This window comes from Cryptosporidium andersoni (assembly GCF_001865355.1).
Source record: "Cryptosporidium andersoni isolate 30847 chromosome Unknown contig_62, whole genome shotgun sequence".
NCBI classification, from domain to species: Eukaryota; Apicomplexa; class Conoidasida; order Eucoccidiorida; family Cryptosporidiidae; genus Cryptosporidium; species Cryptosporidium andersoni.
Genome location: NW_027122794.1, coordinates 16847 through 42693, shown reverse-complemented (window position 1 = coordinate 42693; position 25847 = coordinate 16847). Strand labels below are relative to the sequence as shown.

At 30.7% G+C, this 25847-nt stretch overlaps 13 protein-coding genes across 13 annotated transcripts in view; 6 read left to right on the top strand and 7 right to left on the bottom strand.

Moving 5' to 3' along the window:
• Nucleotides 1–155: 155 nt before the first annotated feature.
• cand_036290 (uncharacterized protein) lies at nucleotides 156–1092 on the top strand (the record flags this gene model as incomplete). The annotated part of the gene is made up of 6 exons (XM_067213855.1): nucleotides 156–238; nucleotides 313–382; nucleotides 438–550; nucleotides 617–749; nucleotides 808–864; nucleotides 943–1092. 6 exons carry the CDS (start codon nucleotides 156–158, stop codon nucleotides 1090–1092), a joined length of 606 nt encoding a protein of 201 aa, XP_067069943.1.
• A 168-nt stretch (nucleotides 1093–1260) lies between these two features.
• On the top strand, nucleotides 1261–2557 carry cand_036280 (uncharacterized protein; the record flags this gene model as incomplete). The annotated part of the gene is made up of 6 exons (XM_067213854.1): nucleotides 1261–1464; nucleotides 1531–1741; nucleotides 1804–1869; nucleotides 1936–1994; nucleotides 2055–2120; nucleotides 2183–2557. 6 exons carry the CDS (start codon nucleotides 1261–1263, stop codon nucleotides 2555–2557), a joined length of 981 nt encoding a protein of 326 aa, XP_067069942.1.
• A 193-nt stretch (nucleotides 2558–2750) lies between these two features.
• cand_036270 (zinc CCCH type domain-containing protein) lies at nucleotides 2751–3959 on the bottom strand (the record flags this gene model as incomplete). The annotated part of the gene is made up of 1 exon (XM_067213853.1): nucleotides 2751–3959. One exon carries the CDS (start codon nucleotides 3957–3959, stop codon nucleotides 2751–2753), a length of 1209 nt encoding a protein of 402 aa, XP_067069941.1.
• Nucleotides 3960–4702: 743 nt separating this feature from the next.
• Nucleotides 4703–5692, bottom strand: cand_036260 (uncharacterized protein; the record flags this gene model as incomplete). The annotated part of the gene is made up of 1 exon (XM_067213852.1): nucleotides 4703–5692. The coding sequence occupies one exon, from the start codon at nucleotides 5690–5692 to the stop codon at nucleotides 4703–4705; it is 990 nt and encodes a 329-aa protein (XP_067069940.1).
• Nucleotides 5693–5918: 226 nt separating this feature from the next.
• cand_036250 (MSF1-like conserved region family protein) lies at nucleotides 5919–6962 on the top strand (the record flags this gene model as incomplete). Its single annotated transcript, XM_067213851.1, has 1 exon — nucleotides 5919–6962. The coding sequence occupies one exon, from the start codon at nucleotides 5919–5921 to the stop codon at nucleotides 6960–6962; it is 1044 nt and encodes a 347-aa protein (XP_067069939.1).
• Nucleotides 6963–7041: 79 nt separating this feature from the next.
• On the bottom strand, nucleotides 7042–8166 carry cand_036240 (uncharacterized protein; the record flags this gene model as incomplete). The annotated part of the gene is made up of 1 exon (XM_067213850.1): nucleotides 7042–8166. The coding sequence occupies one exon, from the start codon at nucleotides 8164–8166 to the stop codon at nucleotides 7042–7044; it is 1125 nt and encodes a 374-aa protein (XP_067069938.1).
• A 112-nt stretch (nucleotides 8167–8278) lies between these two features.
• On the top strand, nucleotides 8279–10411 carry cand_036230 (uncharacterized protein; the record flags this gene model as incomplete). Its single annotated transcript, XM_067213849.1, has 1 exon — nucleotides 8279–10411. One exon carries the CDS (start codon nucleotides 8279–8281, stop codon nucleotides 10409–10411), a length of 2133 nt encoding a protein of 710 aa, XP_067069937.1.
• A 27-nt stretch (nucleotides 10412–10438) lies between these two features.
• Nucleotides 10439–11717, bottom strand: cand_036220 (aspartyl protease family protein; the record flags this gene model as incomplete). The annotated part of the gene is made up of 5 exons (XM_067213848.1): nucleotides 10439–11218; nucleotides 11275–11381; nucleotides 11464–11524; nucleotides 11583–11646; nucleotides 11704–11717. 5 exons carry the CDS (start codon nucleotides 11715–11717, stop codon nucleotides 10439–10441), a joined length of 1026 nt encoding a protein of 341 aa, XP_067069936.1.
• Nucleotides 11718–11887: 170 nt separating this feature from the next.
• Nucleotides 11888–14685, bottom strand: cand_036210 (uncharacterized protein; the record flags this gene model as incomplete). Its single annotated transcript, XM_067213847.1, has 3 exons — nucleotides 11888–14163; nucleotides 14230–14325; nucleotides 14403–14685. 3 exons carry the CDS (start codon nucleotides 14683–14685, stop codon nucleotides 11888–11890), a joined length of 2655 nt encoding a protein of 884 aa, XP_067069935.1.
• An 836-nt stretch (nucleotides 14686–15521) lies between these two features.
• On the top strand, nucleotides 15522–20474 carry cand_036200 (uncharacterized protein; the record flags this gene model as incomplete). The annotated part of the gene is made up of 1 exon (XM_067213846.1): nucleotides 15522–20474. One exon carries the CDS (start codon nucleotides 15522–15524, stop codon nucleotides 20472–20474), a length of 4953 nt encoding a protein of 1650 aa, XP_067069934.1.
• A 620-nt stretch (nucleotides 20475–21094) lies between these two features.
• Nucleotides 21095–22366, bottom strand: cand_036190 (uncharacterized protein; the record flags this gene model as incomplete). Its single annotated transcript, XM_067213845.1, has 1 exon — nucleotides 21095–22366. One exon carries the CDS (start codon nucleotides 22364–22366, stop codon nucleotides 21095–21097), a length of 1272 nt encoding a protein of 423 aa, XP_067069933.1.
• Nucleotides 22367–22919: 553 nt separating this feature from the next.
• Nucleotides 22920–25112, top strand: cand_036180 (uncharacterized protein; the record flags this gene model as incomplete). Its single annotated transcript, XM_067213844.1, has 1 exon — nucleotides 22920–25112. One exon carries the CDS (start codon nucleotides 22920–22922, stop codon nucleotides 25110–25112), a length of 2193 nt encoding a protein of 730 aa, XP_067069932.1.
• Nucleotides 25113–25270: 158 nt separating this feature from the next.
• Nucleotides 25271–25847, bottom strand: part of cand_036170 (nucleoside diphosphate kinase family protein) — a gene marked incomplete at both ends in the record, with an annotated part of 847 nt that continues 270 nt past the window's right edge. The window contains one exon of the mRNA XM_067213843.1: nucleotides 25271–25809. Coding sequence (XP_067069931.1) covers nucleotides 25271–25809 — 539 coding nt within the window. The remainder of the gene's footprint in view (nucleotides 25810–25847) is intronic.

The following is a 25847-nucleotide window of genomic DNA, read 5'->3' as shown; positions in this document are numbered from 1 at the left end:
TATATAAAAGTAAATGATCAATAAGCCTTTATAAATTATTATTTCCTATCAAGTCAAACTCTGATACGAAATTTAACGTATACTGAATCTTTAGATAAAAGGCGGTTCTGCTTGCGTCTGGTGCTGGTTGCTGCTTACATTACTAACAATAATCCATGAAACTTTATTCTTTACTTATATGCAAGTGGAATCCTGGTAACTTAGCTTATATCCTATCATCTGCTTATAGTTTATCAACGTAAGTCTATAGAGAAAGAATCGGCCCAGTTAAAATGTAGAAGCAGAAATATTTATTTAATATGGTTTTTTCAGTTTCTCGTATTTTGAGAGAGGTTCAATTAAAGAATTGTGTGTGTTTATATCGCGAACTATTACTCCAAAGGTAGGAGATCAAAATTAATTACTTGTTTTAATAATACTTTAATTGCTTATTTTAGCTAATTATACACTCCCGAGAGATCATAGCACATGATCAATTTATTGTTTGTGGCTACAAATGGAATGATGGTTTAACTATTCTCTCTATATGCGACTCTGATTATCCAACAAGGTAACCTTACTAACAATATACATAGTTCTACTTTTTTAATTTACTACTGGTATCAAAATTTTTTAGAATTGCTTTTCGCTGTATAATGGAAGTATATAATGACTTTTCCTCTGCCTTCTCCGATGATACTTTAAACAAAATAGACTGTGACTATAGTGTGCGTTATCCTCAGCTGCGAGAATTTTTACAGAGGTACAAGGTATGTATATCATACTATTTATCTCATCTATTTCCTTAGTTACTGGTCTTTTTATCAGAATCCTTTAGCTGTAGATAGCATATCACTTTCTCAAATGAAAGTAGAACAAGCACATGTATGTCCTACAATTACTTTGGAATATACTCTATAACCCCTCAATTTCACAATTAATTATAATATATTTGTTTAATAGGATACTCTTCGTCGTTCTTTGAAGGTATTTCTTGATAGAGGAGAAAATATTGAAGATCTAGTTCAAAAAAGCCAGGATTTATCTGAAACATCCAAAGCACTCTTCAAGTCATCCAAAAAAATGAAGAAATCATGTTGTAGTTTACAATAATTATATAAGTGGAATATTTTATTTTATAATTAATATTGTCTAATAAATACAAATTGTGGATTATACCGGTATTACATGCAGTTACATGTAATATTTAACCATTTTTTTTGCCGGCACACGTGACAGGTATAATTTACTTTTCATTGCACTGAATTATATGAACTAAAAATGTTTTTTAAAGTGAAACCCTCTGAACAATTCCCAACTGCTCCTGCTAGCCCAGTATTAATCCCCTCTGAAGAGTCTTCTGTCCCCGATGTAGCTCTTGAAGAAGTCAGGAAAGTATTATATTTTGGTTTTTGTGGATTCTTATCTATTGCAGTGATCTCACTGGCAGTACTCCAAGTGAATGTTAATACTATATGTGATAGGGTAAGGATGATTGCATATTAAATGAGGAGACGCAATATGAAAAATTATTTAATTACCAATTTATAGAATCTCGATGAAGTAAATGCTGTTTCTGCATTGCTATCGCTTGTTATGGCCACTGTATGTTCTATATTATCTTTTTTCCCAATTCAAACAGCAGCAATTACTAGAGCATTCAAGTACGGTGAAATGCCTCTTTATGAAAAGTCACATATGTGTCAGTGGGCCGGTATTACTGCCCTAATATTATTACCTCTATTTCTTGTTGCTCAAGACGGTAAGTTACTTAAACCAACAGCTACACTCTATTATTAAACTAAATTGTTTTTCTATTAATAGTTGGTGGATTTATATCAATTGCCGAAAGTAATACGTGTAAATATACAGCTCCAGGATTATTTATTGGTAAGTGGTCACTTATCAAATTTGAAGTATTTAGCTTTTTAAGATACTTATATTGATAAATATTAGGGACGATTTGTGTTATTAGCCTTCAATTACTTGTTATGAGCATTATGGTTGCTGCATTGGTAAGTGGTTTGTTAATAAGCTAGGAAATGCTCCCCTACTTAATTTCTCTATTCATATAGAATTCAGCAAGAGTTATGGATATTCTAAGTTCTCTGCCATCACTCAATATATCCCTTATAACAGAGGTATGTTCGGAAAATTAAACTTACAATGCAAAGTAAATAAGTAATTTATTTACAACTTTTAGTGGCTCAAGTGGGAAAATCTAAAAAGTTTCATAGATGGAATCTTGAAGTTGCCACTAGTGATTAGAGATCTTACAATAAAAATATTTGAGAGAATAAGAAATTTAGTGAGTTTGCAAAATCTTCATTCAACTTTTGAATGGTTTTTCACATCTATAAAGGAGAAATTTGTCAATTCATTTGCAAAGCTAAAGAACTTTTGGGAAATATATACAGAATGGTTAAAAAATATTCAGGAAAAAATTCACAATGCACTTAGTACTATTAAAGAGAAAATAAAAGTATTTTTCCAGTCTGGAAAAGATATGGGAATCAAGGCTTTCGATGCTTGTAAATTATTTCTAATCAAGCTTAAAAACAGAATGTCAGGTAGGTAAAATAAGATCTTCATGATAGGTCACAAGTTCAGTATATATATAGATATCGCCTTCTCCCTTAGACATTGTTAAAAAGGCTGGCTTGGATATTGAGTCACTCCCATTACTACCCAAGTAAATACCAATTGAATAGAGAATAAAATAGAGTGATCTTTATTAACTTTTATGTCTAAATAATTTATGCAAAAAAAAACTAGAAATTTATCTGTGGTTGAACCCTAGATACTTCATCCTCATCATTTAGTATTGAAGATGAGTAACGAGAATTCCCATTTCTAGCTGCAATATCAGATTTTAATGAAATCATATCAATTTGTTCAAACAAAGAAGACAAATTGGAACTTGTGTTGTTAGGAAAGTCCTTTATGCAAAATAATTCATCGGAATTTCTTGAGCTGCCGGAAGTTTCTGGATCTCTACTAACACTTGGTAACTCGCAAAGTGAGTCCTGACAATATGTTACTTTAATCCTGTTGACGACATCGAATATTGTAGATAATTGAGTAAATATCTCCTCCCAGTACTTGGGATTTGTTAAGTCCACATAATTAATATATGATTCAGGTGATTCTAACATGCTTTGCCATTTAAAATTAAGATTCTTGAGTTCTTCATACGGATCATTCAAATCTTGAGAATATAACCCTGTAGAAAAACCTGACCAATTCATATTCATACTTGAAGATTGTTCAGTTTCTTTAGGATTTCCAAACCATGAATTAAAACAAAAAAGTCCTGGAGAGGAGGCTGTACTCATACTTTTGTTAGATTGTATTCCTTCATTAACTCCCGAATTAGTAATTGCTATCTCCTGTATCCCAGTTAAAGACCATTTTGATTTCGTTGTTGCAATCTGGTCTTCACTTAGTGGGGATTTAACTTGATTGCTATCATTTGCGACTTGCACTATGCGTCCATTATCAGAAGAAGCAGGCTTATCAACAAGACTCACATTAGGATATATTCTTACCTTTATGCCACGAGTATACGGTAATGTATAATTCTTTTCAGGTCTTTTCTCAGCTAAACCATGAATTAAATGACAGTAATAAGTTTTACATTCCCCCTTTTGAAAAGCATCACAAAGCTCAGTCTTATAACATAAAGGATGATAAATGATTTCCTCCATAGAATGAGCAAAGGGACAATAACCACCCCTATTGCAAATACTTTCAATAGCTCCAGTCTCCTCATTCTTGATAGTAACATCAGGACAAAGATCAGGTAAATATCTTAGAGCCATTGGATCAGACAGATAAAATGGACACCTCCGTGGCCAAAAGATATTATGGGAGTATTGGCAACGATAAGGACCGAAGTCACATCCCTCTTTTCGACTCCTACGACAAGGTTTAGTGCGAAATCTCGTCAACTCTTCCTCGCTAAGCAAAGAGTTAGCCATTTCTCAGTTAATATAATATCAGAATCTCCAAGAATTAGGTTCTATTACCAAATATAAATAGGAAAATATAAATCAAATAGGTAAATATAGGTTAAATATTTAAAGTAACTAAATATCTCCAGGCTTGAGGAAATTTCAAACAGAATCTAAGCTTAATCTTCTTTCCAGCTCTATTACTTGTCTTTTAAAGCCTAATAAACTGTAATAGCAATACACAAAACTATAAATTGAGTAAATGTTTTTTCTATATTTGGTTTAATACATTCCAAAAATAAACTACAAGTCTGGTGTTAATACTTTGTCTGCCAGTAAAACAAAATCTACTTGATATTAAGACCATCAAGATAGTGTCTACTAGCCCAAACCATATATTATTAACTTACAAATTATAGATATTGCTCCAACCTGTCCCCACCAAACACTCTCCACACTATCGTTGCAACGACATTATATCTCCTCACGCTGTTACTACTGTGCAGCGCTCAAGAGACGTGACTGCAGTTCCTATTTACTGATTCACTACAAAGATGTAGTATTATATAATCGAATATATAGTTGTTTTGCAAGGGAGTCACATATTTATTCTTAACAGTGAGATATATGGCAGTATTCTAAAGACTGAAATGTATATCTTTGAAGAGTACTTCAATGAAGTACCAATTTAATTATTTAGTGGGGAACTCAAAACATATATTTAGTAATAGCATACACATCAACCAAATTTGTTTTTATATTCAACAGTTTTAGGATTTTTCTAATATCAACTTTAGTTCAGACTTATATAAGGCGACGATGTTATCGTGATAAGTTAGGAAGGATTGGAAGTATTCAAGTTTTGCATTATACTTCTTATACCTTGAATCTATTTTATTTCGAATTTTATTTAAAACTAGAATTCCATAATTATCAGAAATTTGCAAAACATCGAACCATAAAAGTCCAAAAATTCCCTGAAATCCTTGCTTAATTGCTTCTTTACCATAAAAAGTGCTAAGGAAAGTGCAACAACTTTCAAGTAAATTCTGAAGTGATCTATGTGGCTGTTTTTTTTTGAGGTATAATTTGTATAACTTTCCTTCATCATCAAATCCTTCACCGATTGTTGTTCTATAAATAGATGCATATATATAAAAAAGCTCCAAAATAGAAAATACTACAGTGTTAGATAGTACTTTACCTTTAGTCATAGTACAACATACATGGCTTATTGATATTACATGACTTGTTGAAACTTCTTGAACTTTACTACACCAAAATGGTGAAAAGTTCTTCCCTATTATTTCTTTAACTAATTCTTTATTCTGTATATCTTCCTCAAACATTTGAAGCTCCTCAACTGTCAAGTCATCAATTGAAATAGCATTATTTTCAACCAAACCAAGTAAATATTCTATTCTATCTTTATTATGATCAAATATACTATTTATTAAACTATTAGAAGAGTCTTCCTCTCTAAGTAGTGAGCTAATGCGTTTTGAAAAGTTTCCAATGTCACTATCTGTTACCCTAAGGTTTTTAAGATTTTCGGCAACTAATGATTGACAGAATAGAGAATAACATCTAGATTCACCATGACTAGTATAACATTCTCTACAGCAATATTTAACTGAACATCTTGGGCAAGTATATAAGCTTCTAGAGGTTTTACAAACCTCACAATTAGATGATATCTCTGCTATTCTATTTTCTGAATATTTATTCTCCAAGAAATTCAAGTTCAAGATTCTCGACATGTTTAATTAAAAAGTAGAATATCCATATAATTTAGAACAGTAGGAAGAGTAAGAATTTCGTCTATTATTATGAAACCTTGAACTCTAACAATAAACTCCCGCCTAGTATCACGCTTGACCTTGAAAAGCAGAAGCTTCAAATGCTTAGCAAAGTACTCAAATGGAGAGTCTTTGACATTTATCATTGCATTGATGCATAGAATAAGTGGGTTATAGCATTTATGTTATGGTTTTGACTTCAAAAAGTCATACATATCATCATAACTGGGAAACTGTAACATTAGCTTTTTGGAATAAGTATCCCAATAATCTACAACCTCATGTCCGTAGGGTTGATGTATTAAATATTAATATTAATGAAACTATGCGTTGTATGTTTATAAAGCGACTACATTCTCTTAAATATAATATTCCTGGGTGGATAGAAAGACTTATAGGATGTACAGCTCAAGGATACGCAGTTGAGGAGTCCTTTTGTGATTTGGATAACAAAGTCTTAAAAATAAAGGGTGTAAATCATACATTCAACCAGTTTTTTCGTTTGGAGGAAGAGTGTAGATATGGAGTACATCCTGAAAATAGTGAATGGACTTTATTTACCCAAGAGTACAAATTTATTGTTGAGGGATTTGGAAAAGAAGGTAATTCTATAAGAAAATACATTGAAAAGTTAGCAGCTCAAACAGTTCATGAGAAGTCTATAAATGGTTTGAGTGCTATGAATGAAAAAATTAAAAGTATTGAACCTTTTATTGATAAGAGTACAAAGAGCAAACTTGAAGACAAGTTAAATGAGATATTAACTGTAGCGCAGCTAAATAAAGAAGTAATGGCTGACCCTGATCTTGAGATTACGAACTATTTATTTAATAAATTAGACACAGAAGATAAAGTAGGAAATCAAAATCTACATATAGATCAGCAAGATCACAACAAAGTAATTCAAAGACTTTACAAAGAAAGTGAAGGTTATAAATATCTCCAAATTCAACCTAAAGATCGTAATGAATCATATAAAGATCTAATTTATATTTCAAAGGTAGATAATATTCATGCGAATATCTCTTTTAAACCCAAGAACAGCAGTATCTATGACAAATTGCTAAATAAAGTTCAAAATCGCAATCATCCATTACTCATACGCAAAATATATGATACTACAAGATTTACAGTTAGTCTGTTGCAAAAAATAAATTATATACAGTCAAAAACTGTATATAAAGATAAGTGTGCAGGCCTTGACCACTTTTTCAACTTCTTGTGTTCATAAAAAAATTTCACCTGTAAATTAGACAATTACCTTTTATTTAACTTTTCTATATAACTCTACAATAAGCCCTATGGAAATACTATTCTTTGATAAATTGATCAACAAGATTAATGAGCAATTGGGCATAGCTACATTTCTCATTTAATTGATTAGATACATTTGCAATTTCCAAATCTAGTTTATCACAGCTCTCTTTTTCAATTCTAATAGCTTTATCGAGACGTTTACAGTTAGGTATTTGAATGACTTTGGCTGCTAAAGTTTCACATTTCTCCCAGGATTGCTTTATAAACTTTGCATCCATCAAATCCTTATAATGTTGTTTCAGTTCACTCATGCAGTCATTTACCTCTAAATCAAAGCTCTTACTTTGAATTTCCATATTTGATCTATCTACTTCACTCAGATTGAGAACTTCACGCAGCTTTAAAGATCGTGTTTTAAGGCAGTCTATATGGTATAAACATTGAGACTTTACTTCGGATACATATCTACTCTCTTTAGTCTCGAGACTCTGCATTAGGGTAATTACAGACTGTACTAAATAATTTAATTCAGATTTCCCCATCATACTGTGAATTAATTGAGTTCTAATACCCATTAATATATCATCCTCTAATAAGGCTAAGCGTTTTTGATCAAAAATAGGAGCTACTTTAAGACGATTTGCTTCATTTCCACTTAAATCACTCTTATTTGATGATTTTTGTATTGATTCCTCTATAGGTTTATCAGATAAGCTACTTTTAGTATTTATGTGTCTGTTTTTTACAACAGTCATCTGTTTTACCCCCCTGTATTGTCTTAGATTAGTATCTTCATTTCTTCTAACAGTATGTTTAATATCTTGAGGTACCAAGTCAGAATTTCTAAGATTACTTGAATTATATTGAGTTGAGCTTTTATTAGTATTAGTGCTCTCAGGCTGACCCGAAGATGTGTAAGTTTTATAAATTGAAGAAGCTCTTCCTGGAGACTTTACAGAATAAGGGGTATCTGAGCCTTCCTGCACTGAACCTTGGGTAAATTTAGAAGAGTTTGGAGGCAAAGGGGCATTAGAATGCTGATAGCTCAATGATCGATTGTCTTCATATTGTTTGTATCCCTTGTTGTAGATTGGTCCGTGATTATTTGGCCTTCTAGAGATAGGATTAGAAGAGTAAGATCCTTGTGTTGAGTGACCATATGAATATTTTCGTTTCATCTATAAATATGTCAATTATTTAAAAGCTTTTTTTTAGATATTAAAGCAAAAGGAACTTTAGGTATATCTGCAGAGCGCCAGAAGAAACTCTTAATTAAACTTTTACTATAAAATGGCCAGTAGACAATATAAAAAACTACTTTTACAACAAGGTACTAAGAGTTTCGAGAATGTAGAATCTATCTCATTTGAGGACTCAGGTATTTCTGATGAATCTAGTGAAGATTTTGTCATTAAGAACAAGTTCTCTGCTTTATATACCAATTCAGATACCGAAGTACCGGATGTGGATAACCAATCATCCACTTATAATGATAATACAATAAACACTCTTAGTTTACCGGTATTAGGGTATAGAAAACACCCTGGGAAGGGATTTGAAAGGGATAAGTATGAGGAGTTACAAACAGATGACTTGGAATATCTTGAGCATTTAACTGAACAGTATAACTTTGAGACATTAAACACGAATAAAACAGAACTTTCTCCATACTTAAAACACTGCTTGACCATGAATAAACAATGGTTTAACTGTGAAAATGAAATTAGAGCTTTATTTGGAGCAAAGGTAGTTACTGGGAGTAATAAACCACATCTGCATAATCGCAAAAAATTTTCAAGAAGCAGACATTTAAATATTAGACATTATTTTATCAAGGGAGAAGATGACTGGCCTCACTTAAGTAGAGAAGTTTGTGGAATCAAGATGCAATATAATGAAGAGATTAATCAATTTTATTATACTTTTGATCTTGATTATATTAAAAAAAAAGATGTATTTGATGCTTTGGTAGATACTCATCAAGTTAGTCACATTTATACATTTATGGCTAAAAATCCCTTTTTTTTTAAAGGCTTGATAAGATTAGCAGAGATTCATATGCTTAGAGAAGAACCTGAATTAGCTTTTAAGTACCTTCAAAAATCACTTTATGTATTTGAATCATCTCTGCATCCCTTATTTTCACCATTTACTATTTATAATAATAAGCCTAGAGTATCTTTAAATTCTAGTGAAGCTGAAAGCAAAGATATTTACTTGCTCCTTGGTTCTTATATGATTACTCTTGGTTCAAGGGGACTATTTAGAACAGCTTTAGAATATGCAATTCTTTTACTGTCTATGGATATTTCTCACGATAGATTCCATACTCTTCTTCATATAGACTACTATGCCTTGTGTTCTTCAAGTCATGATTTTTTATTTGGAATTAATGAAAATTTTTTGAAAGAATATCATTCAGAAATTTCATGGAAAAACTACTCAAGTTCAAATAGCAGGCAAGAATTTTTAATACCACAAACAAATAATGATTTGATTGTTCCAATCAGTGATATTCTACCAAACTTTGCATTTAGTATCCCCTTAGCCTTATATCGTAACTACACAAAGAAATTTTCTGAGCATAAAGGACTTGATACGAGTATAATATTTAAAGAACTTTCTGACATCAAAATTGAAGAAATTTTAAATAACAATTACTCATTAAATAATAAAAAAAGTTGTCACATTTATCTCATGAAGGCTATTCTTGTTTTCCCAGAATTTATCCATTTTTTGCTCGATAAAATTGCTATTAACCAAAGTGGTAGAAATACTCCCAACCCAAATGGGTATAGCTGGAATGACATATTAAAGAATCCAATTATCATTGATTTTATACCTACAAATTTGCCGAATAGTAATGATATACCTATAAACCAACCACAGAATGAGGATTATAGGTACCCATATATATTGATGGGTAAGGTATTAGTTGAAGCATACGTTGAAAAATGCCACGAATTATGGAAGCCTGCTCAAACTATATTATGGTTACATGATTGCTGTAGTTATTTATGTAAAATATATTTAGAATCTTCACATGAGACAAAAATTAGATTTGGTAAATTTATTTCAGACCAGCGTAATATATTGTTGAAGACACATTTCAATGTATTCAGGTATACAGATATTTCGATAACTGAATTTTCCAAATCTGGAGCTTCACTCCCTCAATTTTTACGAGAAAATAGTTATAGTGGAGCATCAAATATAAGAAATACTCCCAACAATTCCTTATTCTCTGTTTGCTTAAAATCAGATCCAATTATTGTATATTTTCAAACTCTTCTTCCATGGAGTGAAGTTGATTTAACTGGTATAAATGCAACTCCGATTCACTTGAGAAGTCTTATATATGACTGCTTTACTGCATTTAAAAGCTATATTTTATCTTATTTTCATAGAAGAAATATTAGCTAGCTAATTTCTCAAATAATAGAATATAAACTACTTAGAAGTATCTCTCATATCTAAGTTTCTACTTCTTAAGGAAGCCTTATTTATTTTTCTATGCTTTTTTTGAATTGATGAGACTAATCCTACACGTTGATTTTCATAATCGTATATGCTATAGTACTCTCTTATAAATGAATTTCCAAGAATCCAGATATTTGATTTTCCAGAATAGCCTGTAAAATTGAGTCCATCCAGGTCAATATCGAAATATACCTCTTTATTTTTCTCGTCTAAAAACACGAATGTTACCTTCTTTCTTAATATATACCTTTTATTTCCTATCAGCACTCTTGACAAATTTTTCAAGTGCTCCACTTGTTCCTCAGGGGCTAAAATTTCTGATGTTCCACTATCTACAATAGCCCTAAATTTCATTGAGCTATTTTCATTTAAGGCAATACCACTAAAAAAAACACTTTTTAGACTTATCTCCCATGAATCACTTTTAATTAGTGGAAACCAATTTATAGCTTCACCATTTTGAATAAAACTACAATCATATCCACCTAATAGTAAATAGCCAGGGTCATAAGCACTTCTTGGGAGGTATATTGAGATTATTTTAGGTATTTCCAAATTTTCGAATATTTTATTTATTCTTATGGCACCTAATCCAAATATTCCATCTATATAAAGGGTTCCAAAGGGATCCCAGGGAATATCCTTGGCTATCCCTAGGTCTTGAATTCCAAAGTTAAATTCATCAATCATCAATTTATCTTGTCCCATCTCAACTATTACACTTCCACTATTGTATCTGATAATTATATGCTGTGAAGAAATGGTATTAGTATATACTTTGTCTATTAAAAATATATTCAACATACTTTTTTTTTAGAGGTGAATGTAGAAGAATTACTACTGTCAAATCTTTCATGATTTAAACAAGCATCGCTTGTACACTCTTTAGATGGTATCCATAAAAAATCACTTCCTTCCATGCAGAAAAAATATCATTTGGAAATTTATTATACTTAATAGAATGAAATCATGTGTATAAATTGAAACCTACTTACCTGTATCAAAGATGATCCTAAACTTCTGTCCCAGAGGTCCAACTTTAATACTACTATAATACTAAAATAATTCAAAAGGTAAAGATATCAAAAATTTTAAATTAAGTATTTATAATTACCTGATTTACATTAGAATTATTTAACTGAATCCTAATTATCTCACTTCTGTGACTTTTTTCTATTCTAGTAGTCTGTACATCTATGCCTAAATTATACAATAATAGATCGATATTGACTTACAGATGTAAATTCATTGCTTACAGCTAGTAAAAAACCAACAAAAGGTAAAAAGCATCAGATTCATCTTATTTCTTTTTATTGCTAAATAGAAAAGGTGACTAAATGTACATGTGCCGGTAATAACCACTGCATGCATGCACTCTGTTGAGACAGAACCATAGATGATATTTAAAAAGTGCCTAAATTAAACTTTATACTCAGAAATCCTGTCTATAAGAATATTAAATCTTTCTTTAAACCCATTTTCACCCTTCATTCCCTCCTGGCAAAGTTCGATGAGTCGCTGAACCTTTCTAGCTTCAGAATACATTAACTCATATGCACTATTCATTGCTTCTTGCAGATGAAATCGATAATGAAGGAGTTTTTTACCTCTTCCTATAATTTCCCTAGTTTTTTGAGCTGCTCTGATAGTTTCCTCTTCATTCTTTGGTACAAATTTGCTCAGTTCTGTGCATCTTTTGAGAATCCTATGTCTCTCATTTTCAAAGGCTTCAATCCCCTTATTTACATCTTCTGAGGCTCTATTACTTTCTTTAGTGAGATTTTGAATAATATTTGGACATGATTTAATATTATAGAGAAGTTTAGAACGACTATTTTCAAGAGCTTTAAGTTGTCTTTGATCACTCGTAGATATGATTGGTTTTTTGGTAATTACTTCAATTGTTACAAGTAGTCTTTCTGCCACTTCTTTAGAAGCTAATTCAATATCTCCAATCATTCCTTGTAAAGCGGAATTTCGCATTTTAAGGCGATATAACCATTTTCTTGCATCTTTGGACTTAGAATTATTAACAAACTCACAAATTAATGGTAGAGAATCTATTTGTTCAATTTTATGCATTTCTACATTTGGATCTCCAGCAAAAATTGGAATTTCTCTTGTAATTTTACCTGCATCTATATTGTCATCTTGGAGAAGACCAATGCTTGTGGCAACAATATTTTTGTTATATTTCCCAACCAATTTTATATTGGAAGGTTCTACTAACTGAATAGGAACTGTCTTCATATTGGATTCACTTGTGCTTCCAACACCCATCCCATGAATTCCATCAAGAGAAACCCCACCTTGATTAATTGGCTTTTCATTTGAAATTATAGTTTCTCTGTCCTTCAAATTTTTATTACCTTGCGGAATCTGCTGAGTAATATACAATTTATGATTATTTTCAGTGTTCTTGTTTACCTCTGAATTAGCTGAAGCTCTACCTTTGTTCTCATTTCGCTTTCTTTTTAAAGTTGCAGATTTTTCAGGGAATATGGGACTTTTAAGCTTGTTTTTTAAATCAGCTCTATACATTCTAATTGGAGTTTCCCTTGCATTCCCAGCTTCTAAAGGACTACATGAAATGTACTCTCGCTTATCATGAGTTATAAAAGTAGATATTTCTTTAAATTTTGCAATGTGACGCACTAGAATATCACATAACGAATCTAGACCATCTGCAAGGGTTTCAAATGTACTATATAGATCTCTTGATTTCACAAATTCTGGATCTTCTATCACGGTATCATGAAATTGTTTAAGTATATCCATATGATTTAGAATTCTATTTCTTTTCCCAGTAAGAGGCTGACTACTCTTTGTATTAGGAAATTCAACTGTCCAGCCTATTAAGTTTGGGTGTGTTCTTTTATCTATAATCAATAATCTTGTCAATATAAATTTTATTCTCCACATATCACTCGGATGGTTACATTTTAAATCTTGAATACTCTCCTCTAAAGTACTCCTAGTTTCACCAAAATCTAAAATCTTAATATTTTCTGGTGTTATTGATAAAAGTGCATTAATATTATTCTCATAATCCCAACTATTTGGATCAAAACTCGTATTTGCTACTTGTATATTTCCACTATTCAAATCACAATGTACAATATACCCAAATTCAGAATGCATATAAAATGAAGTTAGGGTAGATAAAAGTGAATGTATAAAAATCCAAATAACTTCAGCTCTATTGTCCAATCTCTTTTGTAATTCCTTGCTATTTCTTGCCAAAGATATCCAATTTAAATATACTGGGGAAGTTAGCCAACGTATCAGAACCTGAATTGTAACACCATCAATTTTCTCACTTATTAAAAGTCTAGTCATTACTGGATCCTTCGATGATGTAAAACAGTATATTCTAGGTGTTATTCTGATTTTACCATATCCATATGTTTTAGCTGGTAACATAGGGAATATTTGCTGGGACAAAAGAGTTGTATAATACAACTCTCTAGTATATGTGTAGTGGAAAGAAGCCTTTATAGCCAATTTTAAAGGAAGTTCCTCATCAAAATCAGATATTAAGTTAGAATCTGAATTATTTATAGGAATTATTCTTTTAGAATTTGTATCGAAGGTACATTTAGCAGCTATTCTAACATTATTTGCACTTTCAGGAATATCAAAAAGTTTCATAACCTCATTAATTTTCTCGGAACTAGCCCCATACATCTTTGCACCTAAAGTATATTTGAAATAAAAAAATTATTATCAGATATTTTATATTGGACGAAATTTGAACTTACTATTAATATTAGCACTTATATATGGAACTACTGGTAACGGGCCTTCAGATTCTGCCAAAGCAACAGCTCCATATGTTCCATATTGAATGAAATATCCTAAAAAATAGAAAAAAAAAAAAAATTAAAATACCTAATAGCTAATATACTTAATTGATAAAAAAGAAAATTCTTACCATAATAGTTCTCATGACCAGGGTTTGCACCATCTATCTCCCTGTCTTCAAATTTCAGGCAGTTTGCTATATTTCCTGAAAGTAAATGACACACAATAGCAATCTCATCCCTAGGAGCAAGAGTTCGTTCCCACAAAGGTCTATCCACTTTTTGAAAAAATTTCTTTATAATCTTGTCAGATGCATCTCTCGCATATATATATGATCGCTTGCTATTTGTGATAAACCATAATAGCACAGTAATAATTGGATATGCCTTAGTTAAGTGGGGCAATAGCCCCATTTTATATTATTATCTAACTCCACACTTTTTAAAGAATGGGATATAAGTGACAAAATATTTTCTTCAGAAATTTTATAAGAATATAGACTAAGTCTCTCAAATAAACAATTATGTTCCAAACTATTAGAGTCCTTATCTATTATAGAGTTTGTTTAATTAAAGTTGAGTATTATTCATAGAGGTTTGATACAATGCATTGTTGCAGAACTTTCTATACGCGCTTGATTCAAACAATAAATGCGTCTGATCTCACGCTTTTCAGGTACTGTAAAGATACAAGTTAAATAATATTTTCCGTTTTCTTTTAGAAATGGAAAATCCTTATAACAATTTGATTTATATTTGTTGTTATAAGTTTCTTATAATAAATAATATTGTATACCATCTATCCTATTATTTAGAATATTATTGAAACTATCTCAACAAGAAATAGCTGAGAATATTTAAGTACAATTAATTTATCTGGAAAAATTTACATATATATAGATTTTTAAATTTTAATTCCCAAATCTTAAGAATATTAGGAAAATTCTGAACTCTTCAGAAACTGAACTTTTAGGTTCTTTGAATTAATAGTAATCATAATAAGATTATATTGTAGTAATCCTAATTCTAAATTCAGTATATATGAATTAGAATATCACATATACATATTTCAACTGCAAAATATCTAATATGATAGACAATCTCTATAAATTACTCCATGTAAACGAGTGCGCGCCCTTGGACTGTCTATAGATCTAAGATTATATTATTAACTAAATAAAAAGAATTAATTCGAAGACTTTTGTAAATACAAAAGATTGTAATGCCAAAACTATTAGTATTTGGGCAATATGAATATTGTGCAAATACTTATTTTTTTGTTTTTTGGATTTATTACACAGGGTAAAAGTCTACAGAATAACTCATCAACTGACAGCGTAGAGAGACAGTGGGAATTTATAGTTACATCCCTACAAACAAGTCCCCATGTAAGATGCCGAAATTTAACAAATAAAGCTCCCGAATTGTTTTGGAAAGATCAAGATATAAATGAAGTAAGTAAAGTTTCCAACAAAACCCAGCTATTTGAGGATAACTGCTTTAAAAATATCAAAAGTTTATTAGATCTCCACTTACCAAAAAATAAGCGTCGTTTTAGCTTTAAATTTTCTGATACAGGTAAAATAGATTTATTATTACGTAAATTTTGCTCTGAAACAGCAAACAAATATTATATGATTATACATAATACTGACAAACCAGTTTTATCACCTACTTCTGAGAAATTAATTGAAGATTCACTCAAATCCCCTGAAAATAATAAATATAAAGATAATTTTGAAGGATTAGAAAAAAAGTTAAAACATGAAGATTTATACTTAGATAGTTCTGAAACAAGTGTATTTCCAGAAGTTATTCCTTCTCCAGAAATACCTGAATCTATTAGAAGAGAAATGAGAAACCAAGAATCTTCTTCACCATTTACCGTATTTCCCTCACCTTCAACTGACGAATCTTATGTAGGTCAAAAAATGGAATATAGTAACACTCCTGCAGAGCATAGTGCGAATGACTATCCTTTGTTCTTAGAAGAAAGTGCACTTAAAGATAATTCACAGGAGTTCATCGATCAGTCATCAGATATTGATATAGCAGCCGAAATAACGAGTTCTGAAGTTTCTGAGAAAGCTCCTCGTATTTTAAAAGCATTACTTCGTTCTTCTCTAGAAGATATTAGGGATCAGCTACCTCAAGCTGATGTAGCAGCTGTTCAGGTACCTAGGGATATCCAAGAAAGAATTCTCTCTTTTATGAGATCCAAGGATATTGAAAGTATCATAGAATTATTATCAAGACAAAAGAGGCATGTAGTTGAATCATTTTTAGATAGTTTGGAGCAGGAAGTCAAAAGAATTAGAAGAATAAAAAAAAGTAGTATAGAATTTACAACACAGTTACCTCAATTTGATGAAGAATGGAGTGCTATTGTTGAATTTATGTCGGAATCTGTATCTCCTATTCAACGTGAAATTCGAGATAGGAAAGATAAAGGGTCTATTAAACCTCCTAAAGAGTTTAAATTTAGTAATGGGATAGAAAAAAAGTTTGTACAATATTGTCGTAGGGCAATAAGGGCTTTAGCATATGAGAAATATGTATCGGAGGATGGTACAACTTATTATGGATATAATGAAAATAATAAGTATGGGATTTTGATAGCTGGAAATAACTCCGAAGATAGGAAACAGCAGGTACAGGCTTTTTGTTATATAGTATATAATAGATTATACTCTAAAAGAGAGAAGGAGCTCACGAATAGGCGTCATGCAAAGATGTTGGAGATGAAAAAAGCTTGGGAGGAAGGAGCTGAACAAGGTAAGATTATTGATGAATTATTAGGGGGATTTACAGATGAAATAAATGACGAAAGATTGCAATGGCTATATTTGGTCGATAGTGCTAGTGTCCCTAATCCACTTGTCTATAGTGTAGATTTACCGAAACACTCTGTTCCAGTTTCCTTTACCCAAAAATCCACAGATAGTGTACTAGAGGTTACAAGTAAGATCCAAGTTTTTACATTTAATTGTAGAATTGCTCTTATGACTTTGGGTATTGAAAAACATCCAGGTACAAAATTTCCACTGCATAAGGTACAACTAGGTTATGATGGTATAAATGGTTTAATAAAGTTTTGTAAATCTGTAAGTCAAAGATATGTTGGTCGTTTAGTAGAGTGGTTCAATATTTTACAAACATCTTTAAATGATGAAATTATCAGTTTAATTGATACCAATAAACCCGAATTTCGTTGTCCAGAGTATTTTGAATATGAGGATGATTCCCGTTTAGTAGAGAATTGTTCTAAGACAATACAAACTATGCTAGAGGATAACAAAAAATCTGAAAAAAAAGGCTTGCAACCTACTTGGCCAGGTTTAAAAATTAAATGTCCTCCTAATCAAATTATTCAGCATATACGATCTTTTTGCAAAGCTGTTGCCTTTGAAAGGCCTGATATTCGTATTGCTACCATTCGTGAGTTATCTGGAGAAGAACAGACAGCTCTTGATGTCAAGTCAAATGTAAGTGATGAACAAACAGATGCTATAGAACAGGTAGAGAAGCGTTTACAAATTCTTGAGCTTAAGCAAACAGAAGATATTGGTATAGCTACATATAAGTTAGATCGATGGAGTCAAGCAGAAGAAAAATTAGTTGAGAATCGTAGAATTCGTGAAAAAATAGATAAATATTCTCGTCATTATCTTCAAAGATTGGTAGATATAGAAAATAATTATAAACAGACCATCTTGGGGACTTTGTCTCGTGGAGATTCTGATGGTGGTATAAAATTTGAGCAGACACGTGAAAAGATACAGGAATTATTAGATCAATATATATCTGATTTTTTATCTATGAGAACAGAGTGGAGTAACTTAATATATCAGATTAGTAACAATAATAGGAAGATTACAGAGGTTGAAATGGGACTTTTGAGGTTTGTTCAGGAGGCTTTGGATTACGTTGCTATTTCACATCGTGCCGAGCTGGCAAATTCTATTTCAATAATCAATATGATTAATTGGGAGAATGAATTAAATATAAAAGAGAAGGAATACATTAATTTGAAACTTGAAGAGTATGTCTTACGACTAAATAAGGAACATAAAATTCAGGATCTAAGAGATATTCATTTCAAAAGGAGGCAAAGCTTCGAACGTGAATTATATAATCTATTACCAAGAAAATTTTGGAAGAATATTAATACACTCGGTAGAAAAGGACTTTATCCTATCATACCAATAACTATAAGTGAGAAAGAGTTGCAGGAACGTAAAGTAACAATTCTTAAGCTTCAGGAAGAAAAAACTAATCTAGTTTCAATATTTGATAAAGAGACACAAAAATTAAATAAACAACTTTTAGTCATTGATAAAGTTACTCAAAAACACTTTGAAGAATTAAATGATATCTGGGATAATACCTATTCTGTTGATTATGCTATGCAGTGGGAATTTCGTATAAAAGACATGCAAGAAGCATATATTCAGTTAAACAATGAGTATAAACAATATGGTGAGTTAGTTACACGACAACAACTAAGACAATCTCAAGTAAAATCCAGCCATCCTCAATATAATCAGATTATTAAAGAAACAAGTGAAGCTATTGATATGGCTAGTGAAGAAATGAAAAAACTGTTGAAACTTATGGAGGAATTAAGGCAGAAAACAAATGATTTGGATGCACTGGTAGAGGCTGATATGACTAGGAGTTACTCTCAAAAGATTGAAACACTTAGAAAAAATACCAAATTACTGGAGGGACAAATCAAAAAAGAGATTGATATTCTACAGAAAGAAAATGAAATTATGCAGATGCAACTCAGTAGAGATATAAAATATTATGAAATAACAAATCACAGAGTAGCTTTAGCTGAACGTAAAAAAAAATTGGAAGGTCTTACAGAATCTAATTTATGGCTTAAATCTCAAGATGAACAGTTAACTATAAATTTTGAGGAAAGATTTAGAGATGATTTATTATCTCTAACATATTCACCTAAGAATAAAGGAGATTATGATAAAGAAGCTAAACATGAAGATAATTTACCTGAAGGAGCCATTAGTGAAATTAAAAAATTTCGAGAGAATCTGAAGATGATCTTGCTTAGAGTAGATAGTTATAATGAAAATATATATGAAAATGATCTTAGTCAAGTTCAGGAATTTGAGAAGCTAGATATACTAACTCTATCCGCAAAGGAGTCCTTTGAGGCTGAAGGGGCTCTAGATGATGGAATTTTTTATAATGATTTAAGTAATATTGAATGGAACTTTATTCAAAGTAGATGGAAACTTTTAAAGCTGAAATTTTATTTCTTACAAAAGAAAGAGGCTATACTAAAAGAGGGACTTGATCTAAGAACAAATACAGATAAGTTAATGTTGAAGAAATATGGACTAGTACCTACAACTAAGACTAAAATCATACCATCTAAGTCTGAACGTTTGATTATGAAGGGCTTTGGTTTGGATATTGAAACTAGATTGGATTTAGATCAAGAAGAACGAACCTTAAGTTATGATGAAAAGGTACTTAAACTAGTATCTAGGCGACTTGAGGATGCAAATGTAGTGTTTGAACAAGAACTTACTACTCGCTTAGAGATTTTAGATGAGAAAATTTTGGAAGGGAAAGTTAGACTTCAAGAAGCTGCTAGAGATGTTGTTGCTAGTTGGGAAAAGCAACAAAGTACTGCTGCATTTAGATATGCTTCTCCTCAAAATAAGGATAGAATGAGAGACACATTTGAGAAGAAATATTCAGCAGTAACAAAAGAAGAGAAGAAAAAAACCAGACCTTATATTTTGGAGAAGCATGTCCTTCTACAACAACAAAAAGACAGGGCATCTCAATCTAAAATGGATAAGGATTGGCTATTCACTTCAGGAAGAACTGCAAATCAACTAATCAAGTTCCAACAAAAAAAAATGGTTTTTGAAAAGAAACGTCATGATATTTATGAAAAGACACTCGAATTTCTCATTTATCAAGCTGAAAAGTTAGATAAAATTAGAGAAATAGATGAACAATTAGGTACTGATAAAGCTGGGCGTGTCGAGGGGGATCATATATCAAATGCGATGTTGCAGAGCCTCATAAAGGAAAAGGAAATAATAGAAACTGACTTATCTTTGAAACAAAGGGAATATCATATCCATTTAGCTAAATTGGAAAGTTTTAGAGATGCCCTATATGATCCCAATAAGGAGTTGAAAGATGATGAAGATGAATAAGATAACTCAGACTCTAAAAAAGAAGTTATATAATTTGCCAAACTTTCTATAGTCATGCAGTCTTTGTGTTGCTACTTTTTCAATAATTTTTGACTGATTAATATTTTTTTTAGAATCAGTTAAACCACAAAGAAGTTATATCGGTTTATTAAACTAACAGAAACCACTTTGATCCTTTACATTATAAATTATAGAAAAAATAGTTGATATTAACAATCAATCTGTAGATACTTAATGAAATTAGCTTTTATGATTAATCTATAAAAACTCTCAAGTATCTACAATATATTGTTATCTTTCATTGTATTCATTTAGCTCTCTATTCTCTATATTTGAAAAGTACCATGAATGTCTTTTTATAAATCTTATCTAATATTATATTTAACAATATATTACTATTTCATTAAAATTGTTAGTTAATTAATAAAAAAAATACTAAAATATAGATACTAAAGGCTTCTATCTTTTAATCCTTTTTATGATCATAATTTAAAAATTATATTCAAAATACTTAAGAATTATCACATATTAATCTGTTTTTTAAAAAATTGATATAATTTGATTATTTTATACATTTTCAATTCTTTGCAACATATATTAGAAATTAAGTACCTATAAAACTAATCTAACCTAATATCTATTCGTTTTGGTAATTTTTTAGTGAAAATCTGGTTTTCTGAAGAAATTTTTTCTTGTTCATCTCCCATAACTAGCTTACATATATGCATTAGTTTAGACTGTTGATAATGTTCTCGAAATAAAGCTGGATTTGATTTCTTTAATATAGTAATGCAATGATCCACAGCCTCCTTACTATTAGGTTTGAATAATGTGGTTATTAAAATAGCCATCTTTTTGTCAAATATCAATGCTGAAAACAAATCTTTTTCTTTAGAGCGGATTAGCTCTATATGCTTCATTAGATCTGAGTATCTTTTCCTAATTTGATTACCTGTAACAACGACTTTTGGTACTGTAGGTAAATTCACTTCTATATTTTTCTTAGATATATTTCTAGATATACTAGATTCAATGGTTTTTTTTGATTTTGAAGCAATATTTTTAGCTATTATAGTTTGAATAGACTTAATAGCATTTGATATCTCAGCTTTCCAATTATGTAAAAACTTGGAATTTTCATCTTTAATAGAAGAACAAAATATATTGAATATTTTATCCTTATTTCCAGTAAATAAGATGGAACTTAATAATTCGTTAGCCAAATTCATTTCAGATATACATCTACTTACTGACCAAGGTTTATTTCTTAGTAAGGAAGTTGGTACCATGCATTTATTACTATCTAAATATTGTTTGAAAAAAAAGTTAAACTCTTCAACAATGGCAACGAGTAAACCAAATCTTAAAAAAATATTTATATAATTACCAATTCCATTCTTCCAAAGTATCTTAAAAGTAGAACCCTTGAATAGTTGCGATTTATGTATACTTTCTGGTGTCTTTCTAAGACTTTCCTGTGAATAGTCAAAATCTAATTCTTCTAATGTGTCTAAGCTACGTTCCATTACAGGTGATGTTAGTAAATTTGATAATATTGATAATTTTTCATATTTTTTGTAATTCAAATCTAAGTTCAAATCTAGAGAAACTAAACTTCCATCTTGAATTAAAGAGTCCTTATTTATTAATTTGTCTATAGATTGATCCAGATAAGGAATTCCTATATCAGATATTGATGGTTCTATATCTGTGAATTTACTTGGAGTAGACTCGATTCCATAATCTAGCATAGAAAAACTTGAGTCAGAGTAAGATTGACCGTTTATCAAAAATGATTGAGATTTATCACTTAATAATAGAGGACTTTGATCATTTCCTTGCACAAAATGTGATAGATATCCTATAAATAAAAAAACTAAAATTGGAATCATCAGAAAATATCAAAGTTTATAACTTAGTTACTTTATAGATGTAAGTATAATGCATGTCAACATCATCCTACCGCCTATCTATAGTGGCCGCTCCAATAAAATACTTTCTAGGTGTTCTACAATATATATTTAAAAAAAAAATATAATGCAGATTTTGGGTATTAATATCAACAATATATAAAGTATTCATTTAAAAGGAGAGACCTTATATAAAGATAAAAGAGGGCAATCTTTGTATTACATTGGTAATATATGAAGTATTAAAATTGAGCAGGAAGTAGTAATTCCTACTTCTTAAAAAAAAATGTTATGTGGTACTATCTAATCCTTTTATATATCCTTTATATATAAATATATCTACTAGACCTTAATAATAAAAAAAAGAAAGTGTTATTTGAAGAAAGGTCGAGTTCAGGTGAGAAGTTCTAGTCTGAGCGCCTGAGGCAATGCGTTTCTGGGTGAATTAAAACATCAACTGGATACTTGACCTAGAACTGTCCTCTAAATTAAGAGTTTACTCAGATATATTGAATGAAATCACCGAATATATGCCATGATTATTTGGGATATCATATATTGGCTGTGTTTGCCTATATTATGTTTCAGTAATGTTTATTGTGAAGATTTCACTACTAAGTATACAGCAACTCCTGATTCAGCAGATACTCAATCAAATATCGGTCAATTGGCTTCTTTACTGATTGTTTATGACGTTGATCATGTCCTCTTGTGTAAACTTGGCAATTTTAAAACAACAATAAATCCAGAATCTGTTCCATTATTGGCTGCATTAGATGAGCGTAGGAAACTATTTGATAAGAGGATTCTCCCACCAACTATATTTTCTCATGGATGTGGAACGGTTGCAAAATTTATGTCAGGTATGGGGAATAAAGGAAATATAATGGAAACAACTACTTTGAATAAACAAGGGAATGTATTTCCATTTGAGATTCGGATTGCAAATATGGGAACTGCCTATCTTATGAATGATATTTATTTTTTAAGGAGTTTTGATAATGATGGGGATACAGACTCCCCTTTAGATATATTGAAAGTCTTTTTTTGTGATGAAGATGAGATGGAATCAAATATATCATCTGATATTCCACTTAACAGAGTTCTGGAGCGAAGGTATCTCTACTCAGATATTGTATCTAAAGTATTAACTAAGCAAGAACTTCCAATATTTCAAGATTTTATGAAAAAAACTACTAAAGATCAAAGAATTATAGTATCTCGAGATACTCTTCCTAGTACAAATTATTCACAAGGAAGGGAGTATGTCAAGAAGATCCTTGCAAAGATTTCTTCTTTGGCAAGAGATTGGCCTTATGCTATGAGGAGTTCTGAAGTTTTAGAAGTTAAAGATATGGTTAAATACAGAAATTATATGAAGGATAAAATTAATTTAGGAACAACCGTTGTACTTATAGATGATTATTTATATCATCTCAACTTTGCATGTATGAATGAGCATATAAGTGACAAATACAAGATTTTAGTTATATTAGTTAGGCGATTTTTCAATAAAGGTATTCCTCATTTGGAAAGTAAGGAAACTCAAAAGTCTATTCCAGTACCTATAGGAACATTACCATATGAACCATTTAGACTTAGAGAAGTTCAAAGCAAACTTCTTCATATGTTAGATATTATACCACCTACAGCCTCGCCATTAACTTTCTATAAAGCTTTAAGGGATGAGTTTATGTTTAAAGAACCGACCTCTCCCAAATGTGGTTATGATGTAACTAATCCCTCACCATTTTATATTCTTATAGTTATGGATTGTGATATGTTGTCACACATTTTGAAACTTTTTATTGATGACAGAATGGCTGACGAAATATTGTTACTTTTAAATATTATAACATATATTTCTGTCATTACTAATAATAAATCTTGTGAATCATCTTGTGACTCATCTTTTACCATGGTTCGTCATTTGATTACATCTGGAGTATATGAATGGACTAACAAGATATTTCCATTACCGCCTATAATAGGGTATTCAAAAAGAGATACAGATAATTTGTTTACAGATAAAATTTCTGATTCATCACAATCTTCAAGTAGCTCGAAGGAATCAACAAATTTTTCTAGAATTTTGGATAAACATATCTTTATGGCAAAGTTTCATACAAGACTTCCCAGAACAAGAACTTTGGTTCTTCGTTTGGATTTTAATGGTAATCTTAGTAATCTTCAACATACAGACTATACCTGTTTCTTAAATGCTCCTACCACACCATCCGATGATATTCCTGCATATCCCTCCAAATCTGATAAAATAAAACAACGTCTTAATTTACAATTTGATATGAAACTATATAAATCACTTGTTACATCTAGTAATGGCGAAGTTAAGGCCATAATTTTATTACACAAAATAGTAAATGTTTTGAAAGGAATAGATGAAATATTGGAATCTACTAGGTCATCATCAGCTAAAACAACTTTTCTGGAAAGGTCTACTAGTCCAACATACTCATCACCTTCTGTAGTTCCTGTAGGTGAATCAGAAGCTTTAATGTCAACTGGCACTGTTGAAGATATATCCTTTATACAAATATTAAATTCTAAGAAATTTACTCCAATACACGAAGCTCCCCCAACTATATACCCCCCAGCTACCTATACTTTCCTTTCATTATTCTATACTTTAATTGAACTTTTAAAGAATGAATTTAATAGTGACCAGATGTTTTGTATTGGATCTGTTAATAATTATATTGCTATGTAATATATCCCAAGTTAGAATGGTTTAAATTTATAATAATTTCTATGCAAAAAAGTTGACTAATGAACTTATTCAAGAAATACTCTACATCCTTAAATCTACATAGATCTATGCTACACTTATTTTTTAAAGTATATATCTACACTTATTTACACATTGATTTATTCTTGGAAATAAATATATTTGTCTATAGCTCTTTCATATGCATAGATTTCTGATTCACAAAACCATACACTAATCTCCAAGTTAGCATTTTCAATAGAGTCAGAGGCATGAACTAAATTCCTCTCAACTTGCATGCCATATTTCGATCTAATTGTTCCTAAAGGAGAAACCTGAGGATTCGTTAAACCCATTAATCTACGAACCTCAGTAACTGCATTTAAACCCTCAAAGACAAGTGCAACTATGGGTTGATTAGCAGTACGACCAACTAAACTATTATAAAACCCTTTTCCATAATGATCCGCATAATGTAGTTCAATTTGTCCTCTGGTTGCTACTAAAAGCTTCATAGCTACAATCTTAAATCCTTTCTGCTCAAATTCACTTAATAAAGATCCAATAATACCTCTATGAACTACTTCAGGTTTGAATAAAACTAGGGTTCTTTCTTTTAATGGATCAGTTTGAACTAGAGTTATTGTTTCACTAGATATCTGAGATATTAAGTTAATTTCCTTATTTGAAGTTGAATTATCTGAATTAACTGATGTTGTTGAATTAAGAGCTGTTGAA